The sequence below is a fragment of the Amblyomma americanum genome, chromosome 1 (assembly GCF_052857255.1).
Source record: "Amblyomma americanum isolate KBUSLIRL-KWMA chromosome 1, ASM5285725v1, whole genome shotgun sequence".
Classification (NCBI taxonomy): domain Eukaryota; kingdom Metazoa; phylum Arthropoda; class Arachnida; order Ixodida; family Ixodidae; genus Amblyomma; species Amblyomma americanum.
In genome coordinates this window covers 140,038,036-140,056,529 of record NC_135497.1, presented here as the reverse complement: position 1 = coordinate 140,056,529, position 18,494 = coordinate 140,038,036, and the positions used below count along the sequence as shown (strand labels likewise).

Genomic DNA, 18,494 nt, shown 5'->3' with positions numbered 1-18,494 from the left:
GACGCCGTTGTTGCAGCGCAACACGTAGACAGCAGGGGACGGACTGAAAGTTTCGCCAAAGTTCGTTTAGGTTCGGTTCCGTGTTCACCCTTCTTTCTGGCGCCAATCTCAGTCACGGCGTGGAGACAACGGGAGCGCCTTAGGCAACACCAACTGAGCTCAAGACCTGCACAGATAGCACTGCTCTAGCGCGTATGGCCTAGTCGACCCCTTTCGCCGCTATAGGTTAGAAAGCAGTAGGGGTGCCATGGTGCTGATATATGCCTTTTGGGTCAGACGTACGTACTCATTTATCCACGTTATTATCATTCATTCATCTATACCAATCGAACTCTCTCGCTGAGATCAGTGAGGCCAATCTGCTAGGCACGCGGCGGTTCCCAAGGAAAGAAAGGGGAAAGAGGGGGGCGCTTTTTTTCTGTGCTAGAGAGGAAACAATTGTCGTTAGGACTTTCTTCATTGCTGATCTGGAGGATAACTACAGAGCCGCCAGCTTTCCCTCTAGTTAATAGTAAGAAACTCTGTGGTGTGCGCAACATAGGACGAACACGAGAGACGCAAGCAGGAAGCGCGTCGTCCTGCCTTCCATTAGCGATCCGTCTGCGGTTCTCCGCAACTAAACCACACCGCCATCCTCTTAGCGTTTCGTCTGCGGTTCTCCGCAACTAGACCACACTGCAATCCTCCTAGTTAGCGATCCGTCTGCGGTTCTCCGCAACTAGACCACACCGCCATCCTCTTCAAGTTAGCGATCCGTCTGCGGTTCTCCGTAGCTAGACCACATCGTCATCCTTTTAGTTAGCGATCCGTCTGCGGTCCTCTGCAACTAGACCATACCGCCATTCTCTTACAGTTAGCGATCCGTCTGCGGTTCTCCGCGACTAGACCACACCGCCATCCTCTTCAAGTTAGCGATCCGTCTGCGGTTCTCCGTGGCTAGACCACACCGCTATCCTCTTCCAGTTAGCGATCCGTCTGCGGTTCTCCGTGGCGAGACCACACCGCCATCCTCTTCCAGTCAGAGATCACGGTGTCCATATTACGCACTCGATATCATCATCGATGTCACGCGTTTGAATACAGTGGCGGGGAGAACTACAAATCTCTCGGCAATAAATACATATTTTGTTGCTGTCAGCAGAGCAACACAAAAACGAAAGAATTACTGTGAACAAAAATTGGAATTCTCTTCGCTACGGTCCCCCCCCCCCCCCTTATGTATTTCCCGCGATAACACTTTCTCTTTTATAGGCGAGCATACAAACAAAACGACTCACTTGCACACGTCTTGACTGGTTGCAGTTACTCCCCGCCCTTCAAGGTCAGCGTAGAAGGCTACAGCGCAGTAGGAGTAGCGGCGCACCAGTTGCACGTAAGCGCATCCGGAAGGAATACCTGAAATACACAACATCCAGTTCATCAGCCCACGTGGTCCCGAAAATAGCACGTTGGTGGCGAATGTGTGCTGAACAGTGTATTTTAAGAATGCAAGCGTTGATAAAAGCTGCGATTTTGCAATGTAATCTACTACACCTATGCTTACGCATTGCGTGGTCAGTGCCTTCATAGGGGCAAGCGTGTGCAGACCAGACTAAAATAGGTTTGCCCGCTCACCTTTCGTTCTTAACATTACGAGTTTTCTTTATTGGAGGCCATGCAACACAAATCTACGCTCATACTCACCCGTCGGCATGGTGAACATTGGCGGCACAATTGTGTCAGTTCCGAACGTGATGGGTGGGCCTGGTGGTCCACGGGTTCCTATAGTGGTCGTATGATCGGGTGGCGGAAGACCTCCACAGCCCAGTTCTCCCAGGCTCTCGATTAAGGTTTTCTGTACAAACGTCATGTGGCCATAGAGGTCTTGGCTTCCTGCTGAGCACTTGTGCCGTTCTTCCAGAGCGTTGCAGCAATTCTTGAACTTTTCTACAATGCTGCACGAAACAGAGAGGAGCTTCTCAGGAAAATTTTGAAGACATCAAGCTATAGTTTACTGCGACATAGTGCCGTGATAACAACGTTAAACTGACTGGGTAAAGTCGTCAGCAGTAAATTAACAAGGCGAATGAGCGTTTAAGCATTTGTTTGGCAAGAAGTGAGACGGTGGTCGGGGCAGTGTTCTTCAAGACTAGTGATATAGTGCAGTGTACTTTTGAATTGTCAATTATCTAAAGCAGCTTACGGAGCACGAATTTGTCATTGAGAACCAGCACGTTTTGGGATCAAATAGTGAGAAAAGCAGTACAACACTATAGCAGTAAGGAGACTGCAGCCACTAATATCGGAACTGTGATTTTACACTGCCATCTTTCCACAAAGGGGGTAGAGCAGCGCGCCGGACTGAGGTCGCGTGCGCCTCTGCCTGGCGCCTACTCCGGTGACGTGCGCTTCTGCCTGTCACAGGTACGGACAGACCCCGAGTGTTTCCCAATCGTGCACCAAACGCAACAAATTCAAAACGCCGTCGGTGCGAGTGACCAGTGAGGTCGATGGCCGTTGTTGCGTTCGCCAAAAGTGCACAGTGTACAGTGGGCAATATCAAACTAGACCATGCGGCTACAGAGGAATGCTGCACGGTTTTCTTGAATCACAGTAGCTGAAAATCGCAGTGGTTTCAGCGCAGCCTTGTTACATCATGGAGTTTGGGCGTTGTGTTGACAAGGCGGCCCTTTAGGAGCGTCTTGAAGTCTGTCAGCATTCTCGGGATATGAAGGAAGCCAGCAGTTAATAAAACCAAAGAAAGCATAGAGTATTTGTGGTATTGATCAATGGGAAATCATTTCAGTGCGGTAGCACTATTAGGCGCATTTTCGAATTTCGGGCATACTATCGGGAACAACGCCGATAGAAGCTAGGCAACGAATACTATCAGCCAAACGCGTGCATCTAATCGTTCAGAATGTGTTCTCGCGTTTGGTGCGGCCGAGAGGCTGACATCAGCAGTTTCTAGTATGCGGCGTAACCAGTGGATGAGTTGCCATGGGAAGTACTGGTAGGGTGGTTACTGTGGAAGGAGGAGGGTATACGGTGAGAACGTAAAATGGCGCAACCGGTGATCGGTTGCCACGGGAACCAGACGGAGGGTGACTACCCTGGAAGGAAGAGGAGGACGATTACCGTGGAAAGAGGAGGGTATGACAAGAGCGTAAGGCGCAAGCGGTGTTGGTTGCCACGAGACCCACCAGGAGCGTATAGTTACATTGGAAGGAGGAGGATGAGGGTTACAACGGCAGGAGTAAGCTATTGCTAGAGAGTAGCAGCGCACAACCGGAGGGTGGTTACCATGGAAGGAGGAGGGAGAGTATGGCGGGAACGGATGGGTGTAGCACGGTTGATCTGCAATAGCTGCCGCGGAACGCGCTGCACGAGAAGAGGGTCATCGGTGGCGCCGCATGACTAGAGCGGCAGTCTGAGGTGGAGGGCTAGTCGAGAAGCGAGTATGTGTGGAAAACTAAAAGAGTGCTCTGGAACTATACCGATATGAAATCGCCCTCATATTCTTAACCTCAACATACGGTAAAATATATCTTAACAGCTGTAGCTGACTCTCGCGTTACGCACTGGTAGCCATCCTGTCATTTTTTTATTGTTTTAATCAATTAGAGTGCAGCTCTTAAGCGCCCGTTCGCGGGTTGAGCGATGCCCCTGACCGACGCTTGCGGCGTAACCGTGCGCCAAAGATGAACTCAAACACGTGTTGCCGCGCGGGCGCACAGAGTGCCGCCACTCGCTCAGAGATGGCGCCGCAGCGGTACGCGCCGTAAAGCCCCTTAATAAACGCGCCGTAGCGCGCCGTCGTCACCGTCGTCCGACCGCCGATTCCATAATAGGAAACACTGCGAAATGCGTCCACGCGGCACCCATGGCACGCGCCGCCTCCCGCGATTCCCCGATCAGCGAGGCAGTCTCCCGACCGCGGCGGCTGCGTTTCTATGGAGGAAAAACGCTAAGGCGCCCGTGTGCTGTGCGATGTCAGTGCACGTTAAAGATCCCCAGGTGGTCGAAATTATTCCGGAGCCCTCCACTACGGCACCTCTTCTTCCTTTCTTCTTTCACTCCCTCCTTTATCCCTTCCCTTACGGCGTGGTTCAGGTGTCCAACTATATATGAGACAGATACTGCGCCATTTCGTTTCCCCCAAAACCAATTATTATTATTATTAGGCAGTCTCGCCAGGCTCCACTCCGTTCGCGGCGGGTACTGTGAAATGTATCGCACGAGACATTGTTCGCGCCGTCCACGCGACACGCAGCGTTCTCTTTTTCATATAAGCCGTCTACCTATATATCCTTACTACAGTATAGTCCCGTAAGTTCTGTCTCAACAATGAACAACGCAACCGGTGGAAGTTCTTCGTCTGCAGATGCTGCTAAACGAGCCGCCGACGCCAGAATTTTAGAGGTGCGCGCTGCAGCCGAGATGACCCTGTCGTTCGCGCCGCCGAAGCATGCACAAGCTCGTCGCTCATGTCTCAGTATATCGCAAAATCAAAACACCTAAAAAGATGCGCTCCAATTCCGCATCAAGCAGTATCGTAATGGATAAAGAATAATTGCAGTACTAATTTCCCATTGCTCAATACCACACATAAAAAGAAAAGATGGGGGCCCTTAAGCTCCACCTTTAAGGTTATGACGCGACAACGGCTCATTTCGTCCACGCAGACACACTGCTTCCTCTTTTACAATCACAGTCATTATATGAAAGACCACACGGCATTCTCATAAATCCCCGCTTTAACGAAGCCCTGCGAACGTGCCTGCGTGGAGCGGTAGCCTGTCTGTCTCGCAACACAGGGTCGGGGGTTTGATTACTATGTAGGCTACATAGATGCGTTGCGCTGAGGCAACGCTTGTAACGTGAGTCGTCGTCTCTACGCGTGATTATATGAGGATGAGGAGGAAGACGGCAGCTCTTCGTGGGATGCGCCGCTGGTTTGGCTGGCGTCATCTATGGGAGCCGTTTGTAACAGCCACCTTTTCGAAAAATCCGGATTTTTTCTTCACGCCGACTGCAACGCCGACAACGACTTTTCTGCGACACGGGGCCCTTGCGCTATCGCATAAAAAATTCCCCTACGCATTTCTTAGTTTCGGCGACTATTGGCTTCCTTCATATGCATGTCGCAGCGAGCCCTTCATTTCCTTGCGTTTATCTGCTCGTATTCTAAGCAGGTATTCTCAGCCTCCGGCTTTTGAGCTGCCGCGGTGGCTGAGTGGTTACGGCGCTTGGCTTCTGGCCCTAAAGATGCGGGTTCGATCCCGGCCGCGGCGGTCGAATTTCGATGGAGGCGAAATTCTAGGGGCCCGTGTACTGTGCGATGTCTGTGCACGTTAAAGAACCCCAGGTGGTCGAAATTTCCGGAGACCTTCACTGCGGCGTCCCTCATAGCCTGAGTCGCTTTGGGACGTTAAACCCCCATAAAACCAAAACCAAATCAGCCTCCGGCTTTAGCACTGCCTTCTTTTTCATCATTCGCGATTACTACATCAATTTAATTTTCGAGAGACACGACTCCCCCTCCAACATATTCACCTGAAGTCAGACGTTGTTTGATTGTCTGATTGATTGTTGGATTATTTCATCGACTGTTTAATTGATTATGTAGCGATAGCTACATTACGGTAGCTTTCCGAGCCTTAGGCGTGGAGGCGCCGTGGCGGTGGCGGCGCCGCCACGCTGTCATGTGGTTGGTCACGTGATGCGGAGCAGCTGCCGGCGGCGCGGCGCCGTGGCTGATCACGTGTTTGGTCACGTGACCAAGTTCCACTCGGCCAGCTGTAGCTATCGCGTCACTCCAGGTTTAACCAGAGCTAAACCACCGCCAATTTCTTTTAAATTATTTGATTGGTTGTTTCGGGTTTAACGTCCCAAAACGACTCAAGCTATGAGGGACGCCATAGTGAAGGGCTCCGGATAATTTCGACCACCTGGGGTTTTTTAACGTGCGCTGACATCACACAGTACACGGCCCTCCAGTATTTCGCCTCCATCGAAATGCGACCGCCCCGGCCGGGATCGAACCCGCGTCTCGGGTCAGCAGCCGACTGCCATTACTACTGAACCACCGCAGCGGCTTCAGGCACAGCTGATGTTTGCCCTAATAACACGGGCCGCCTTACGTTTAAAATGCCTTATGATTTAAAAGGCCTCAATCAGCAGGTTGAGAAGTGCCAGAAGACGAGCGCCGATTATCGATACAGCAATATTTGCCCGCCCCTCGTTTTCCCGGGCTACCTCGGCGATTGGCTCGTCCCGAGAAATTCTACACTTTTTAGGGCGCATGCAGCGTGGAAAATGTGGAGCACACACTCTCTGTTGCCAAAACTAGAATGTCAAATCGCCGAAACTTGCGCTGTTATATTATTTACATCCTACCACTACCGTCAGCTTGCGGCGCTTTGTGTTACGCCCCCTGCGTAAATTTTTCGGGAGATTGTCTGTACTGTTTAATTGCCCACAACATTGTTTGGGGTGGTTTTGAAAATAGCTCGCAATTCCAGCTTACTGGACACCGTGTGAGAAAGGCATGACTGGGCCTCCGTAGGTAGATAACCTTTTTTGTGTGTGTGCATGATTTCACTGCTGGAAAACATGCTGTTTCTTTGCCAGTTACAGGGCCGCCCAGTTACGCGATTAGCTAAGTATGGGAGCATATTCGTTTAGGGCTGACGTTTTCGTGAGATGTTAGTTCCATATTTAGTAGTCGTGTGGAGCTTCCAGTGAACGCAGTGTCCAAACCTCATCCAGAATAGCTCCCCACATTCAGAGAACCGCCATTGACGACTCGCAGATGCTTTTTGTCACTTCTATATATGTCTGGCGGGCACCTCACGCACGATGGAGGTAGTTCACAGCACATTAAAAAGAGCCAGAAGCCAAGTTCGGAACCAAACGGCTTACAATTTAATTAAATAATCTTTTGAAATTACTTTAGTCTATGTGCGCGTGGCGCACGTGCGCCTTGAATGGAGCATTGTGGCCCTGAAAAAAAAAACCGAATCCGGCTAAAGCGGCTAGGGATGCCCGAATATTCGATTTTTTTCGACTGGGGAATCAAATAATTTACTTTTGGAATAATTTCCCGGAGTTGGAATAAGGCACGGCATATTTTTCGTGGGAAGCTGTTTCAAAAACTGGGTTCCCTCCGACGCCGAGATTGGGCTGCACTGGATGTAGGGTTCAGCTCCGTAACGCAGTCCATTCGTGTAGCAGCGTTCCTAATGCTCATACATGGCCACCGAGACTTGGGCGACGCGAAAGTGGTCAGGTAGTTAACCGTGCCCTTCTACCCGATCTCGGAGGCCATGGCTGAAGCAAAGCTCTCATCTGCTGCGATGTAGCGTTGCTTTATTCGCTGCGGTCTATACGCATGCCATGAAGGCCAGAGTTATCTTGGCTTAGTGTTGCGTACCCTCCAGTGGAAATCAGTGTTGATATTACTGAATAAGTTGTAGCACTGTACCGCAATGTGGCCGCTAGCTCTTCGCAATTTCGCAGGAATATTCGCACAAGTAGCGATTATTGGTAAAAATATTCGATTCGTATCGCATTCGGTTCTGTCAATGTTCGATTCGTATTTGTTTGTTTATAGCTTCACTATTCGTATTCGATTAGATTTTAAAAAAGTGCCATTCGTGCAACCTTGAAAGCGGCAAAGGAAAAATTTGGAAAAATTCGAATCCGGCCAAAGCCACTTACAGGCACATCTCTTGGTTTCCTGCACGCAACAGAGGCTTGCGGAAGGCTCCTCGTGGGACCACGATGGGCTTCTGACGCCTGCGGGAGCTCCGCCTGCCCTTCTTGCGAGAGTACGCTCGCCTCACCTTGGGACCAGTATTGAGGCTGACCAATTTCACCCCCCGGTTGAATTCGAGGCCGCAGTTGAAGAAATCCTTCAGAGCAGCTCGGCCCACACATTGACGCTGCGCCATATTCATCTGTCGCTGTTGTTTGCCTGCAATTGAATGTCCACTGTCAGACGCTGGACACAGGCTTTCACCGCTACCTGTCTCGCGGCATTAGCTGACTGGGCCCCATGCACGCTGGCGTGTCGTCCTCGGCTGAGAGCATTCCCAGGCACACATGTCTCTTGATATTTTGCGTATCCCCACGCATTACATTAATGATTAAGCCATTCATCACTAATAACTGCATGCTGTGATGCATCAGTTATGCATTACTGGATAAAGGAACTAGACCGGCGGTTGTGATACAAGCAGTTTTCTATGTGCGCCTCTTAAGCGGCGTGTACAAAACGCTGAATGGCCCGCTTGTTCTCTGCCGCTAATTGCGAAAAAGACGCATTGTTGCTGCGATGGGAGGAATTCAGGGTGTCCCGAGCAGTTTGCGAAACTTTTAAAGGAAGAGACGCTAACCACAAAGGGTTGCCGAAGGCTTTATGGACGCACGGACGAGCATGAAAGGCAACAAGCGCCTTAAACGTATCTGAAGCAGAATCAAGTTTCGAGGCTAACAGCGAGCGGCACCAGCATGGCGCTTGAAATGCGGTTCTTATACAGCCCTCTCCCTGCCTGCGTCAGCAGTGCCCGTGTGACGAGCAGAACATTTGGCTGCTGACAGCTTCGTGCAGCAGGCCTTGGCAACGTGCGGAAACTGCTCTCATTGTGAGAGGAAAGTGGGCGAAGAAAAGGGGCTCTCGAGTCTAGTTTTTGGACCCTTGTTACCAACTACAGCATTCTTTTCTTTCGACAGTTTTGCGGGTGTCAAGAAGGCACCGACTATCGTAAATGGAAACTAGCTATGCGGTTTTATGTTATCTAAGCCGCATCGGGGAATAGTACATTGCGTTCCAGGTTTACTAGTGTCGTTCCCTATGTTTAGAGCGAAAAAAAATCTGGCACATGAATTTGATTTATCTGCTCTTTCGGGACTGTATCCGTGTTCACCGGACTAGTCGTCCGCAAATTCAGATGTCTTAGTTTAAGAACACCATCGCCCATGCTATGGCGAGCCACGGATCTGTCTTAAACACGAACTGCATCGACAGTCCTGTTCCTGGCATGCTCAGTGAGCAAGTAAGTGTTTTCCAGTATCACTGAGGAATTGGAGCGTGTTTCATGTTGCTTCTATTCGTTATAAGGTATGGACGTTTTGACATTCTCATCACGGGCCAAAGTCGCAGTTAAAAAGTCTCAAGTCTCTGCTGAGGACACGAAACTCAATAGTTCAGACCCCACCGTCTTTCGCGCAGTTTTTCTTTAGTGAAGGAAAGCGAGAAAAATTAGGAAAAATTACCGCGTTATTAAGTGGTTGCCTGGTGCCACAACGCTACACTCACGACCTGGACATCAATGAATTGATCAGCTCCGTTAAAGAGAACAGGGTTGTTGTAACCAAACATTCCATTAGATACTAATTGCAGCGTACGCCGGACCGACTGGACGATAGCGGCGACGATGCAGAAACAGGGCAGTTGAGGCGACGGAGTAGTGTAAAATGGGTCGAATTGGCATTGCCATTCGAGCCAAACTGCGGCATTGTTTTAAACGTACACATAGTCCGTAATGAACTACTCCATCAAAATAAGGTCTTAATACAACATATTTACACCTTCTGTGAGCGCCAGCAACGATACAGTATATGCTGAGTAATGATATATTCGTCTATTTGTTATGAGGCGAAGAGACAGCTTGCATCAAATCGCAGAGATTCGCATATTACTTTAGTTTGAGCCTCGTCTTGATTTTCCTCGCACGGTAACGATCCATGGAACGCCTCTCCAATGTCTACGAAGACTTTTCAATGCAGAATGCGGTTGCAGCACTGGCAGGATTTAGCACTTACACGGAAGGACTCGCATGCGCGATTAATGGATTAGTTTCTACACGCTTCCATGAGGCACTGTGTTGTTGCGCAGAGTTTTAATGTATTTTCGTATTGTCATAGATTTATAGGTGCGTCCGACTTTCCATGACTGCAACTTTCACTCTTTTTCACTTGGTCTACAAAGAAGCATGAACATTTGTTGTTGTTGTTTTTTTGCGCGGTATACCTTTTTGGCCGCGAAATAAATACTCACGGCGAGAGGGTAACAGTAGTTGGGCCAACCACGCGTCGGATCTCGCTACGTTATCACTCGTGTGATTGGCCCTATGCCTGTACCCATACTGTGCCTCTTATTAATTAATATTAATTGGTTCTGGGGGGAAATGGAAATGGCGCAGTATCTGTCTCATATATCGTTGGACACCTGAACCGCGCCGTAAGGGAAGGGTAAAGGAGGGAGTGTCGAACTCTGATATCTATACTCTGCAGCTATATCTCTGATAAATGTTCTGTACTATCGTTTTTTTTTATTAATTCCTATAACCTGCAGCGTAGAAAGCCGGGCTCACTTGATATTCGTGATCACTGATGCCCCTCTTCAAGGACCAGAATAAAGTACATGCCACGCTAACCTGTTAGCAGTGCTCAGCGAAAATGGGGCGACAAAGCAAGCGTGTCAGCAGCTGATAATGTGTCATTCACGATCAAAATAACTTTGAACCGAAAAAGCGCACTGAGAACGCACTTGAGATTTGCGAACGTTGAGCCTTGGGCATGCCGTCCGAGCTGCATGCCACTCCTTGTTCATCCAGCGCTCCGCTCGAAAAGTAGGAGACGTGTCGCCGCAGTGCCTCGTCCATGAAGCAGTCCGTCGAAGACAGAGCCATTGACGTACACTTCTGGTATTCGTGGACGGCTCTGAAAGGCGGATATCGGGCAGCGTAAGGGGAACAAACAAGCGACGCCAGCTCTACATGTTCTATCACACTTCACGCGCGGTTTCCTTTGTTTGTTTTTTACCAGGGTCAGTGGTCAAACGAGGTTATTTTTTTCTCTGCCTGTATTGGCTCCGGCGACCCGACTGCATTCTTGAGAATTTAGCCGGCCCAAAACGCTCGCTGTTCGCGGGTTCCGTCTGCAGTGCGAAGCGAATCAGTGCGGGCGCACTGTCACTGTTCTTTTCGGGTTCCGTATACATACAGTTACCAGCAAAGCTGAAGAACAGCAAGTGCTTCGTGCAGGGCAGGTGAGCGCAAGCACTGAATGACTTCATCCCAGCTTTGATGTTGCGTGTGATCGTTTAGTGGTCAAGCAAGAGGGTTTCATGAGGAGTCGATCGCATCTGACGCTAATTTTATACACTGCAGATCCATTGCTGGGTATCCGCGCCCGGGTAGTGTTTCTTTTCTTTTTTTTTTCACTGAAGCAATCTCACTTGCTGCGCCTAAACGGAAGAATGTAAATTCTTACTGGCACATTAGTCTCCAATCTCCGCCCGTCCTGCTGTCGTTCTTCTCTGTAACGTAGTGGTATGCCAGGCCACACAGGAAGAATTTCCGTAGAGCCGATCGCTTGCGGCATGCGACAGACTGGTCGTTGATTTGCGGTGCGTACACGATGTGATCTGAAATAAGAAGCGCAGTTCCGCTCAACTGGTCATTGAGAGCATGTGCGCCGACCGCTCTTGCAAAGTGCGCGTGCCAGTAATAACCACGTAGGAAAGCTGCATTTAACGTTGGCCGCATGCTTGATGCTGTCATTCGAAGCCACAGCGACTCAGACTCGTACGTAGTCTCAAATATTGCTGTAGCCTACGCTAAGAAAAATGAAGAGTAATGAGTATAGTCAACAGACTGACATTTTCAAAGCAGCAAGCCGTCACAAAGTTCGTCATTGATAGGGCCAACAATGGCGTTGCTAAGTTCTCCACGCGCGCACAGTACGCGAGGCATCGATGACAGCAATTTCCATGCCACGCGCGACACTGCGGCGCAAATAGTTAGCTAGAATGCTGGCACACAATAACGCCAAGATTTTATTATACGCTGTTTTCAGAATGCACGCTCGGATGTTGTACGCTAATGGCCCTGGGTAGCGGATGCTACCTGGCGCATCGAAGACACCTTAATGGAGCCCTGAGTCCGTTCCTTTCCTTCTTAGGTGGCTCCTGTTGCCTCAGGATTGCCTTTTTATCACGTCACAGAAAGTCCTATTCCCCAGATGGCAAGCTTCTGTGCACTAGGAGAGTATAGGCACGGTTTTAGGGAAGTAAATAATTAAAACGCATGCAGCGCATGGAAGCACCATCGGCCGAATCCGCGCGTCGCTCGCGCTGAGCATGTCTAGCCTCTGTGGCTGCAAGCACGCTCTCATTTCGACAGAAGAGCCTTAGAGGTTAGTTGTACCGTCTATGAAGGGTGTTCACTGCCCCACGAATGGTGTCGTTCGGGACCTGCAGCTTGCGTTCTCACAAAATTATTTAATTTGCGACCCAGAACGCAGCTTCACTGCCGTATTGCAAGTTTACATGATAGTGAAGTAAAAGGTATTGTTAGAACGGCGCTCGCGGTTCGCTCGTCGGTGCTAGTGCATTCTATATGCAGACATGCTCTTACCCATGACATCATTGCAAGAAACGTTAAACTGCTCAATGTTTTGCCTGATGCGATCTTCCTCTATCTCAAGGAAGAACTCTTTCTGCGGACAATGTGTCAACTTCATAACTCTTTTGACGCATTCGACGTACGACCGAAGTAACCTAGGTGGAAGAAAATGGCGACTTATTGTGGGGCCAGCTACTTGACCGAGAAACACCGTTTGCTAACTGCTGCTCATTCCGCTTACTGGCAGGCATAGTCGCTGGCATCGGTGATGTGCTTTGCATCCACCTCGAGTATGCCCTCGCACTCGTTTCGACCGCTTTCATACACGTATCTTCGACATATTTTTTTATCTGTGTGAGAAAAGCCGCTCTTAAAGCGCTTCCCGCCGAACAAGAACCGCACGGAGGCCAGCGAGTGCGCGCCAGGCGCAGAAATGCACACCGAAGCCACGAGTGATCTGTCGCAGCCGTCACTGCGCGCTGCGGCAGATGGGCCACCCGGGAGGGAAGCTGTCGAGGGACCATCTGAGAACATTCGCCTCCCGCGAATAGGTGGCCCAATCTTCAAGGTTAGCAAAGTCAAGCACGCGGGCGAGGCACGTTGCCACCAATCAGGAAAACCGGCGGGTTTCCAGAGGCGCGGGTATTGAATACTTCCCACAACACTAAATGTTGACTGCCGTTGCCAATTGGGAAGGAAGAAGCCCTGCATTCGAAGACAACTCACCCCTGTCGCAGTTCAACCTGTTCACGAGCCTGTGTTGCTCGATGGTGGCGAGTGCTTTGTCCACTATCAACGACTCCCCATCGCATCGTGTTGAGCGCAGGGCGTCATGGACACAGCTGTGATAAGTCCTGAAATAACTGCAAAAGAAGTGCAACAACAATCACGCCCAGTGCGATTCTCTTCTCTGTCTGCATTTCCCTGGCACAACTTCATATGGGCTCAAGTGTGAACGGTTCAAAAGCGCTTCTCACCGCGTTCAGTGCTCAGCGTGATTTTATCGAACACCTGGTTAGTATTAAGAGGAAAACGACTGTATTTTTAGTTGTGTTCTTCAAGGAGAATGGCACTGGGGAGTACTCGAGAATGCATGCATCGAATTTAGACTACTTTTCTATGTCTGATGTGGGCCCCTCAGCTGCAGTCGGTGTTATGTACTGCTCGGCCTTTAGCTGTAAACAAAACCATTTTAGCATCGCTGCATTTCGAACAAGCGCGTCGCCTCGGTGTCTATGTTTACAGAAGAGTCAGATATGGCCTCGGGACACGCTATGCAATACAGTGCAACGCTATGAAAATCCTAAAACAGTGCCGCAGTTTTGTAGCGATAGCTACATTACGGTAGCATTTCGAGCCCTCAGCGTGGCTGCGCCACCACGCTGTCATGTGGTTGGTCACGTCGTGTGGAGCAGCTGCCGGCGGCGCGGCGCCGTAACTTATCACGTGATTAGTCACGTGGTTGGTCACGTGACCAAGTTAGTTCCACTCAGCCAGCTGTAGCTATCGCGTCACTCCACGTTTAACCAGAGCTAAACCACCGCCAATTTTTCTTTGAGTGTCTGCGGCTGTGGGGCTCTGTTGCAATATGCACGCGCACCAATGAGATTTCATTCTGCGGTGATGGGACGCACTAGGTAGCTGAGGAGAAATCCCCATATGTCTATTCTGTACCCCCCTAAAGAAGTTAATTTAACGAAAACCTGAGCTGTAGCCGTTCACTACTGTGCAAAGCACGATAATAAGCAACAGTGAGCTTGCCGCTTGTTTTCCCGTTAGAAGGCATCCATGCTATTGCTCTTCGCTCGAACAGCATACTTCGAAGGAGAAAAACGATACTGATGGCCATACCGTGTTTGAACCAAGCCGAATGAATATTTATTTAAACGACCTTGGAACGAGCATGAGTCATTATCATTCAAAAAGCCATGATTGGCGATTTCTTCCAAGGCGCTCTGCTCAGAACACTCGCTATCGCTGCCCGTCCTGTCGCTAGAGTTGTTCTTAGACTGCGCAGTGTGAAGCTCTCAACATTGCAATACTCTGTCACGATAAAGAGAAATGCGAACACCTCGTCACGGAGGGGCTCCGCTGTTCCCATTTCTGAAGAGCGTGCTTTCGGCCTAGTTGGAGTTGCACACGCTAAAGAAATTATCGCATAAACAGAGACAAAGGACAAGGAAGGAGACACATATGACCCATTCCCCAGTTCCCAGTTCCCATTTCTTTTTATCACCCCTCTACTTACAAACTTGTTCTTACCTGCACTTAACGGTGGTGTTGTCAGGGGATGATCCTATGACATCGTTGAAAACTTTCTCACATTCATTTGTAAACTGGATTAGAACATTTTGGTCACACGCTGATAACCTATGTTCTGCTGGGTTATCTGCTGCAAAAAGACAAATTTATGAGACATTTAAGTTGCATTCACTTTCCTCCGTATTTAATCCCTGTAGAGCCATCAACGACTCATCTGTGGCCTTTCTCGCCCACTCAGTACTAGCTAAGGTTGATGTAAACTCTAGAATATTGGACGCTAGCAGCCACTGTAAATCCTGCGACCCATTTTAATGAAAAAAAAACTTGTGTGTGCAGTGCAACCGACCACAAGCTGAGTGTAAAACAGCTCGGAAATTTTTCTTTCTTAAATATTGAACGAAGCACGATGCCTCGCCAACGAAAAGGGAAAGCACCTTTAGACACACAGCTTTGTCATTGCACACTAGGACACTTTAAAGCTTAGAACTCGCGTCGGAAATAACTCAAGACTGCGAGATAAATAGTGCGCCCACATGGCGCCTTGGGAAATCTGTTTCACTGCGCAAATGGTACGTAAGCATACTAAGAGTCCCGCGAATTTTCAGCACCGTAGACTCTAGCATAACAACATAAAGGGACCCCGTTTCGTTAACTTTTTAAGGGAATGGTACGCCTACGATTCGAGGAACACCAAATTCGTGCGCCTTCTCTGAATAGCAAGGGGTGTATTTTCTTCGATCAGGTCCCTTCGGTAGAACCAAAAGCTTTATGAGAACGGTCCACAAATGTAGAGCATCATTAACATTTCATTAGTTTCTGCGCAAGGTGATCACAATCGCTCGCATAGGTAGACCACTGGCTTTTTTGACAAGACGTATTTCCATAACCAACAATTCTGGACAAAAGCATTTTTGAGTGGGAAACCGCTTATGAACGCAATTTTTCTTAAAGATGCAAGATTTCACAATAACAATGAATATATCAGCAGATCACCCGACAGCAGTCCTGTATTAGTTTTCCATTAACGTCTTTGCTATCGTCAAAAGCGTTCGCATTGGTTTTCTATGGTGGTCTTAACTGTTTGATACGATCGATGGAAAAACTAAGATTTTGCTGCATATCAGAAGAATGGACCATTACCTTCAATATTTCCATGACAGTGGCTTACAATTTTCTAATTCTCTAATTTTTTGTCCGAGAACGTTGGACATGCGGTGATCGATGATTGGACTACATGCTGAAGGAGTGTCATCTTTCCATGAAGGAAATTTCACCTCATAAAATTTATCACCTCATAAGACCATTATCACTCATAAGACCACCTCATAAGACCATCACATAAAGCGCAAATAAAATTACCGCGGGATGGTTGCAACATGTCAAGCCATAAAACTATCTCCCATAACCTTAGCAGCTTCAGGGGCTTGCCGGTCGTACCTGCGGCTTTTATCGTTTTCTCCTTTCGAGCACACAAAGGCGAACAACCGAGGCACAAAGGATGTGCGCGCGTACATTTCCATTGTCTCATTAAAGGTTTTGTAAAAGCGGCTTATGCCTTTCTAATTCTGTAAAGTAAGATTTAGTCGCCGGCGTGACACAATTGTCGTGCGTTTCCTGGTACTTTTCTTTTTGTGCTGCTGCGTCAGCGTTTACCGACTCGCAAAATTTTTGAACATTAGTGATGCAGGCAGGGGCCACTCTTCCATTGGCCTCAACCTTCAATCTTCTCAATGGACGCACAGCGGCTTACTGTATCTCTGCTCTGTCCTGCGCTGCATGCAAAGTGTGCGAGAGGCGAGGAAATACCTGCTCGTGGTAGGTATTCCACAGCACAGGAGGGAACGCTGATGGAAAGCCAGAGAAGGAAATGCAGCGCTATCCGTGGTTCATTCATCGCTTATTCATCAGGTAATCCGGGATGTCGAGAAGCTTTGGTCACCCCAAGTCTACTCTGTGGAGAAAGGAAAAGAAAAAGACGATGCTCGAAGCTGCCAGCTTGGAAGCCCACGCCTGCGGCTGTTCGCGAAACGAGCGCTGAACGAAGCCGCAGGTAGCCCACAAAGCGTCTCAGTCAGCCCCATTATTTCGGGAGTAAAGCGTAGCGCAGTCTTGGGTGAGCACTTCGGCGAAAGCTACTCATGAGCGCATGGAAGAAACATAAGGAACCCTGTCACTTAAGCAGACGTGTAGGGAACGGCAAGTTCCTTCGCATGCTTGTTGCTCACAACTCTCCCCTCTTCTTTCCGGCACATTATCTAGATATGCGGGGCGTCATAGCGGCACCAGTGCGCCACACAGCCACGATAACTACAGGCTACATGCAGTGCACAATTTACTCGAGGCGTAAGCTTTTAGAGATCAACATTAGCTTAGTTTAGATAATTTGCAAAAGTCATCAGTACGTCCTTCGAAGCTAGAGCGTCGGAGCTGCCGGCCTTATTAAGTTCTGTACAGAAAGGCCCAACCTAGCTCAAGCAATAAGGAGCTCCCCAGCTCTTGCGACTTTGAAAGACGGCTTCACCAATAAGCTGAAGGGCAAGCCCGGAAAACTGTGCGCACGTGCCTGAGTTTTCTTCCAATTAGCGCCACAGCAGAGGTTGTGTGCAACGCTTGGGCCCGTCTGTTTCTTGACGACAAACAAGAAGCACATATGTGCTGCCCTGCTAAACCGCAAAATACGGTGGAAAAGGCTGCCCATAAGTTACTGCTGCGTTGGCAGTCGCATAAAATTAGTTTCGAAGGCGAAAGTGCGCGTTAATGCGATTGCTACGCGCAGACCGTGAAAACGTACTACAGCGGCATACACTATGCAAAAAAAAAAAACTATCAAATGTTCCAGTATGAAAGTCCTCTCTTCGGCTCGGAAATTTCTTCCAACTTCGAGATCGCGGGTCAGCCAAATCCGAGTAGCCCCATCACACTACTCAAAGTCTTGACAAACAAGGTAACCATGCGAATACACAGGTGATGTGCACTCATGTGAACGACGGTCCCGCAGTAAAAAAAAAGCGAGGCCCTGATTAACCGTTCGAAATGGCACTGGTTGTGCACAGATAGACAATGATTCCTTTCACACTGCATATTAATTCCTGCCAGAAGAAAATGCAGGGGCGCTGGGTTGGTTGAACGTGTTGGCTGTATCGCTTAACACGCGTCTAAGACTTGCAGAGAGCGCTGCGGCAGCATTTGGCTCTGTGCTCGAACTGATGAGCTCACCACTTCGTTCACGTGTGGCGCTCTACGCTGAATTATCCAGTACATAGCGATTAACTGAAGAAACACGGGTATAGGGATAGACTCGGGGCTGTAGAGCATAGCCTTCGTGATATAGGTAATATGACCTAATGCCAGAAATGTGGAGGCTAACGAAAAGGGTTCAGCTTAAGTTAAGGACAACGCAGCGAGCCATGGAAAGGAAAATGATAAGTGTAACGTTAAGAGACCGGACGCGGGCAGAGTGAGTGACGGAACAAACGCGGGTTAATGACATCCTAGTCGAAATCAAGAGGAAGGAATGGGCTTGGGCAGGGCATGTAATGCGAAGGCAAGATAACCGCTGGTGCTTAAGGGTAACGGAGTGGATTCCAAAAGAAGGAAAACGTAGCAGGGGGCAGCAGAAGGTTAGGTGGGCTAATGAGATTAAGAAGTTTGCAGGCTTAGGGCGGGCGCAGCTGGCAAAGGACAGGGTTAATTGGAGAGGCATGGAAGAGACATTTGCCTTGCAGTTGATGTAGTCAGGCTGATGATGCACTGTTGCCTTACCACAGTTAGCCGAGCAGCGCCTTAAGTTAAGCGTAAGTCCGGCATTGGAAGCAGTTTTGCCATAAAGCCAACAGGAGG

The 18,494-nt window shown here is 49.1% G+C and overlaps 1 protein-coding gene across 1 annotated transcript in view; it reads right to left on the bottom strand.

Moving 5' to 3' along the window:
• LOC144113756 (uncharacterized) overlaps nt 1-18,494 on the bottom strand; it is a 61,292-nt gene that overhangs the window by 41,481 nt on the left and 1,317 nt on the right. Inside the window, 8 exon segments of the mRNA XM_077647061.1 lie at nt 1,278-1,395; nt 1,684-1,934; nt 7,702-7,957; nt 10,535-10,707; nt 11,260-11,413; nt 13,119-13,255; nt 14,655-14,784; nt 16,461-16,605. Coding sequence (XP_077503187.1) covers nt 1,278-1,395; nt 1,684-1,934; nt 7,702-7,957; nt 10,535-10,707; nt 11,260-11,413; nt 13,119-13,255; nt 14,655-14,784; nt 16,461-16,548 — 1,307 coding nt within the window. The 5' untranslated portion in view covers nt 16,549-16,605.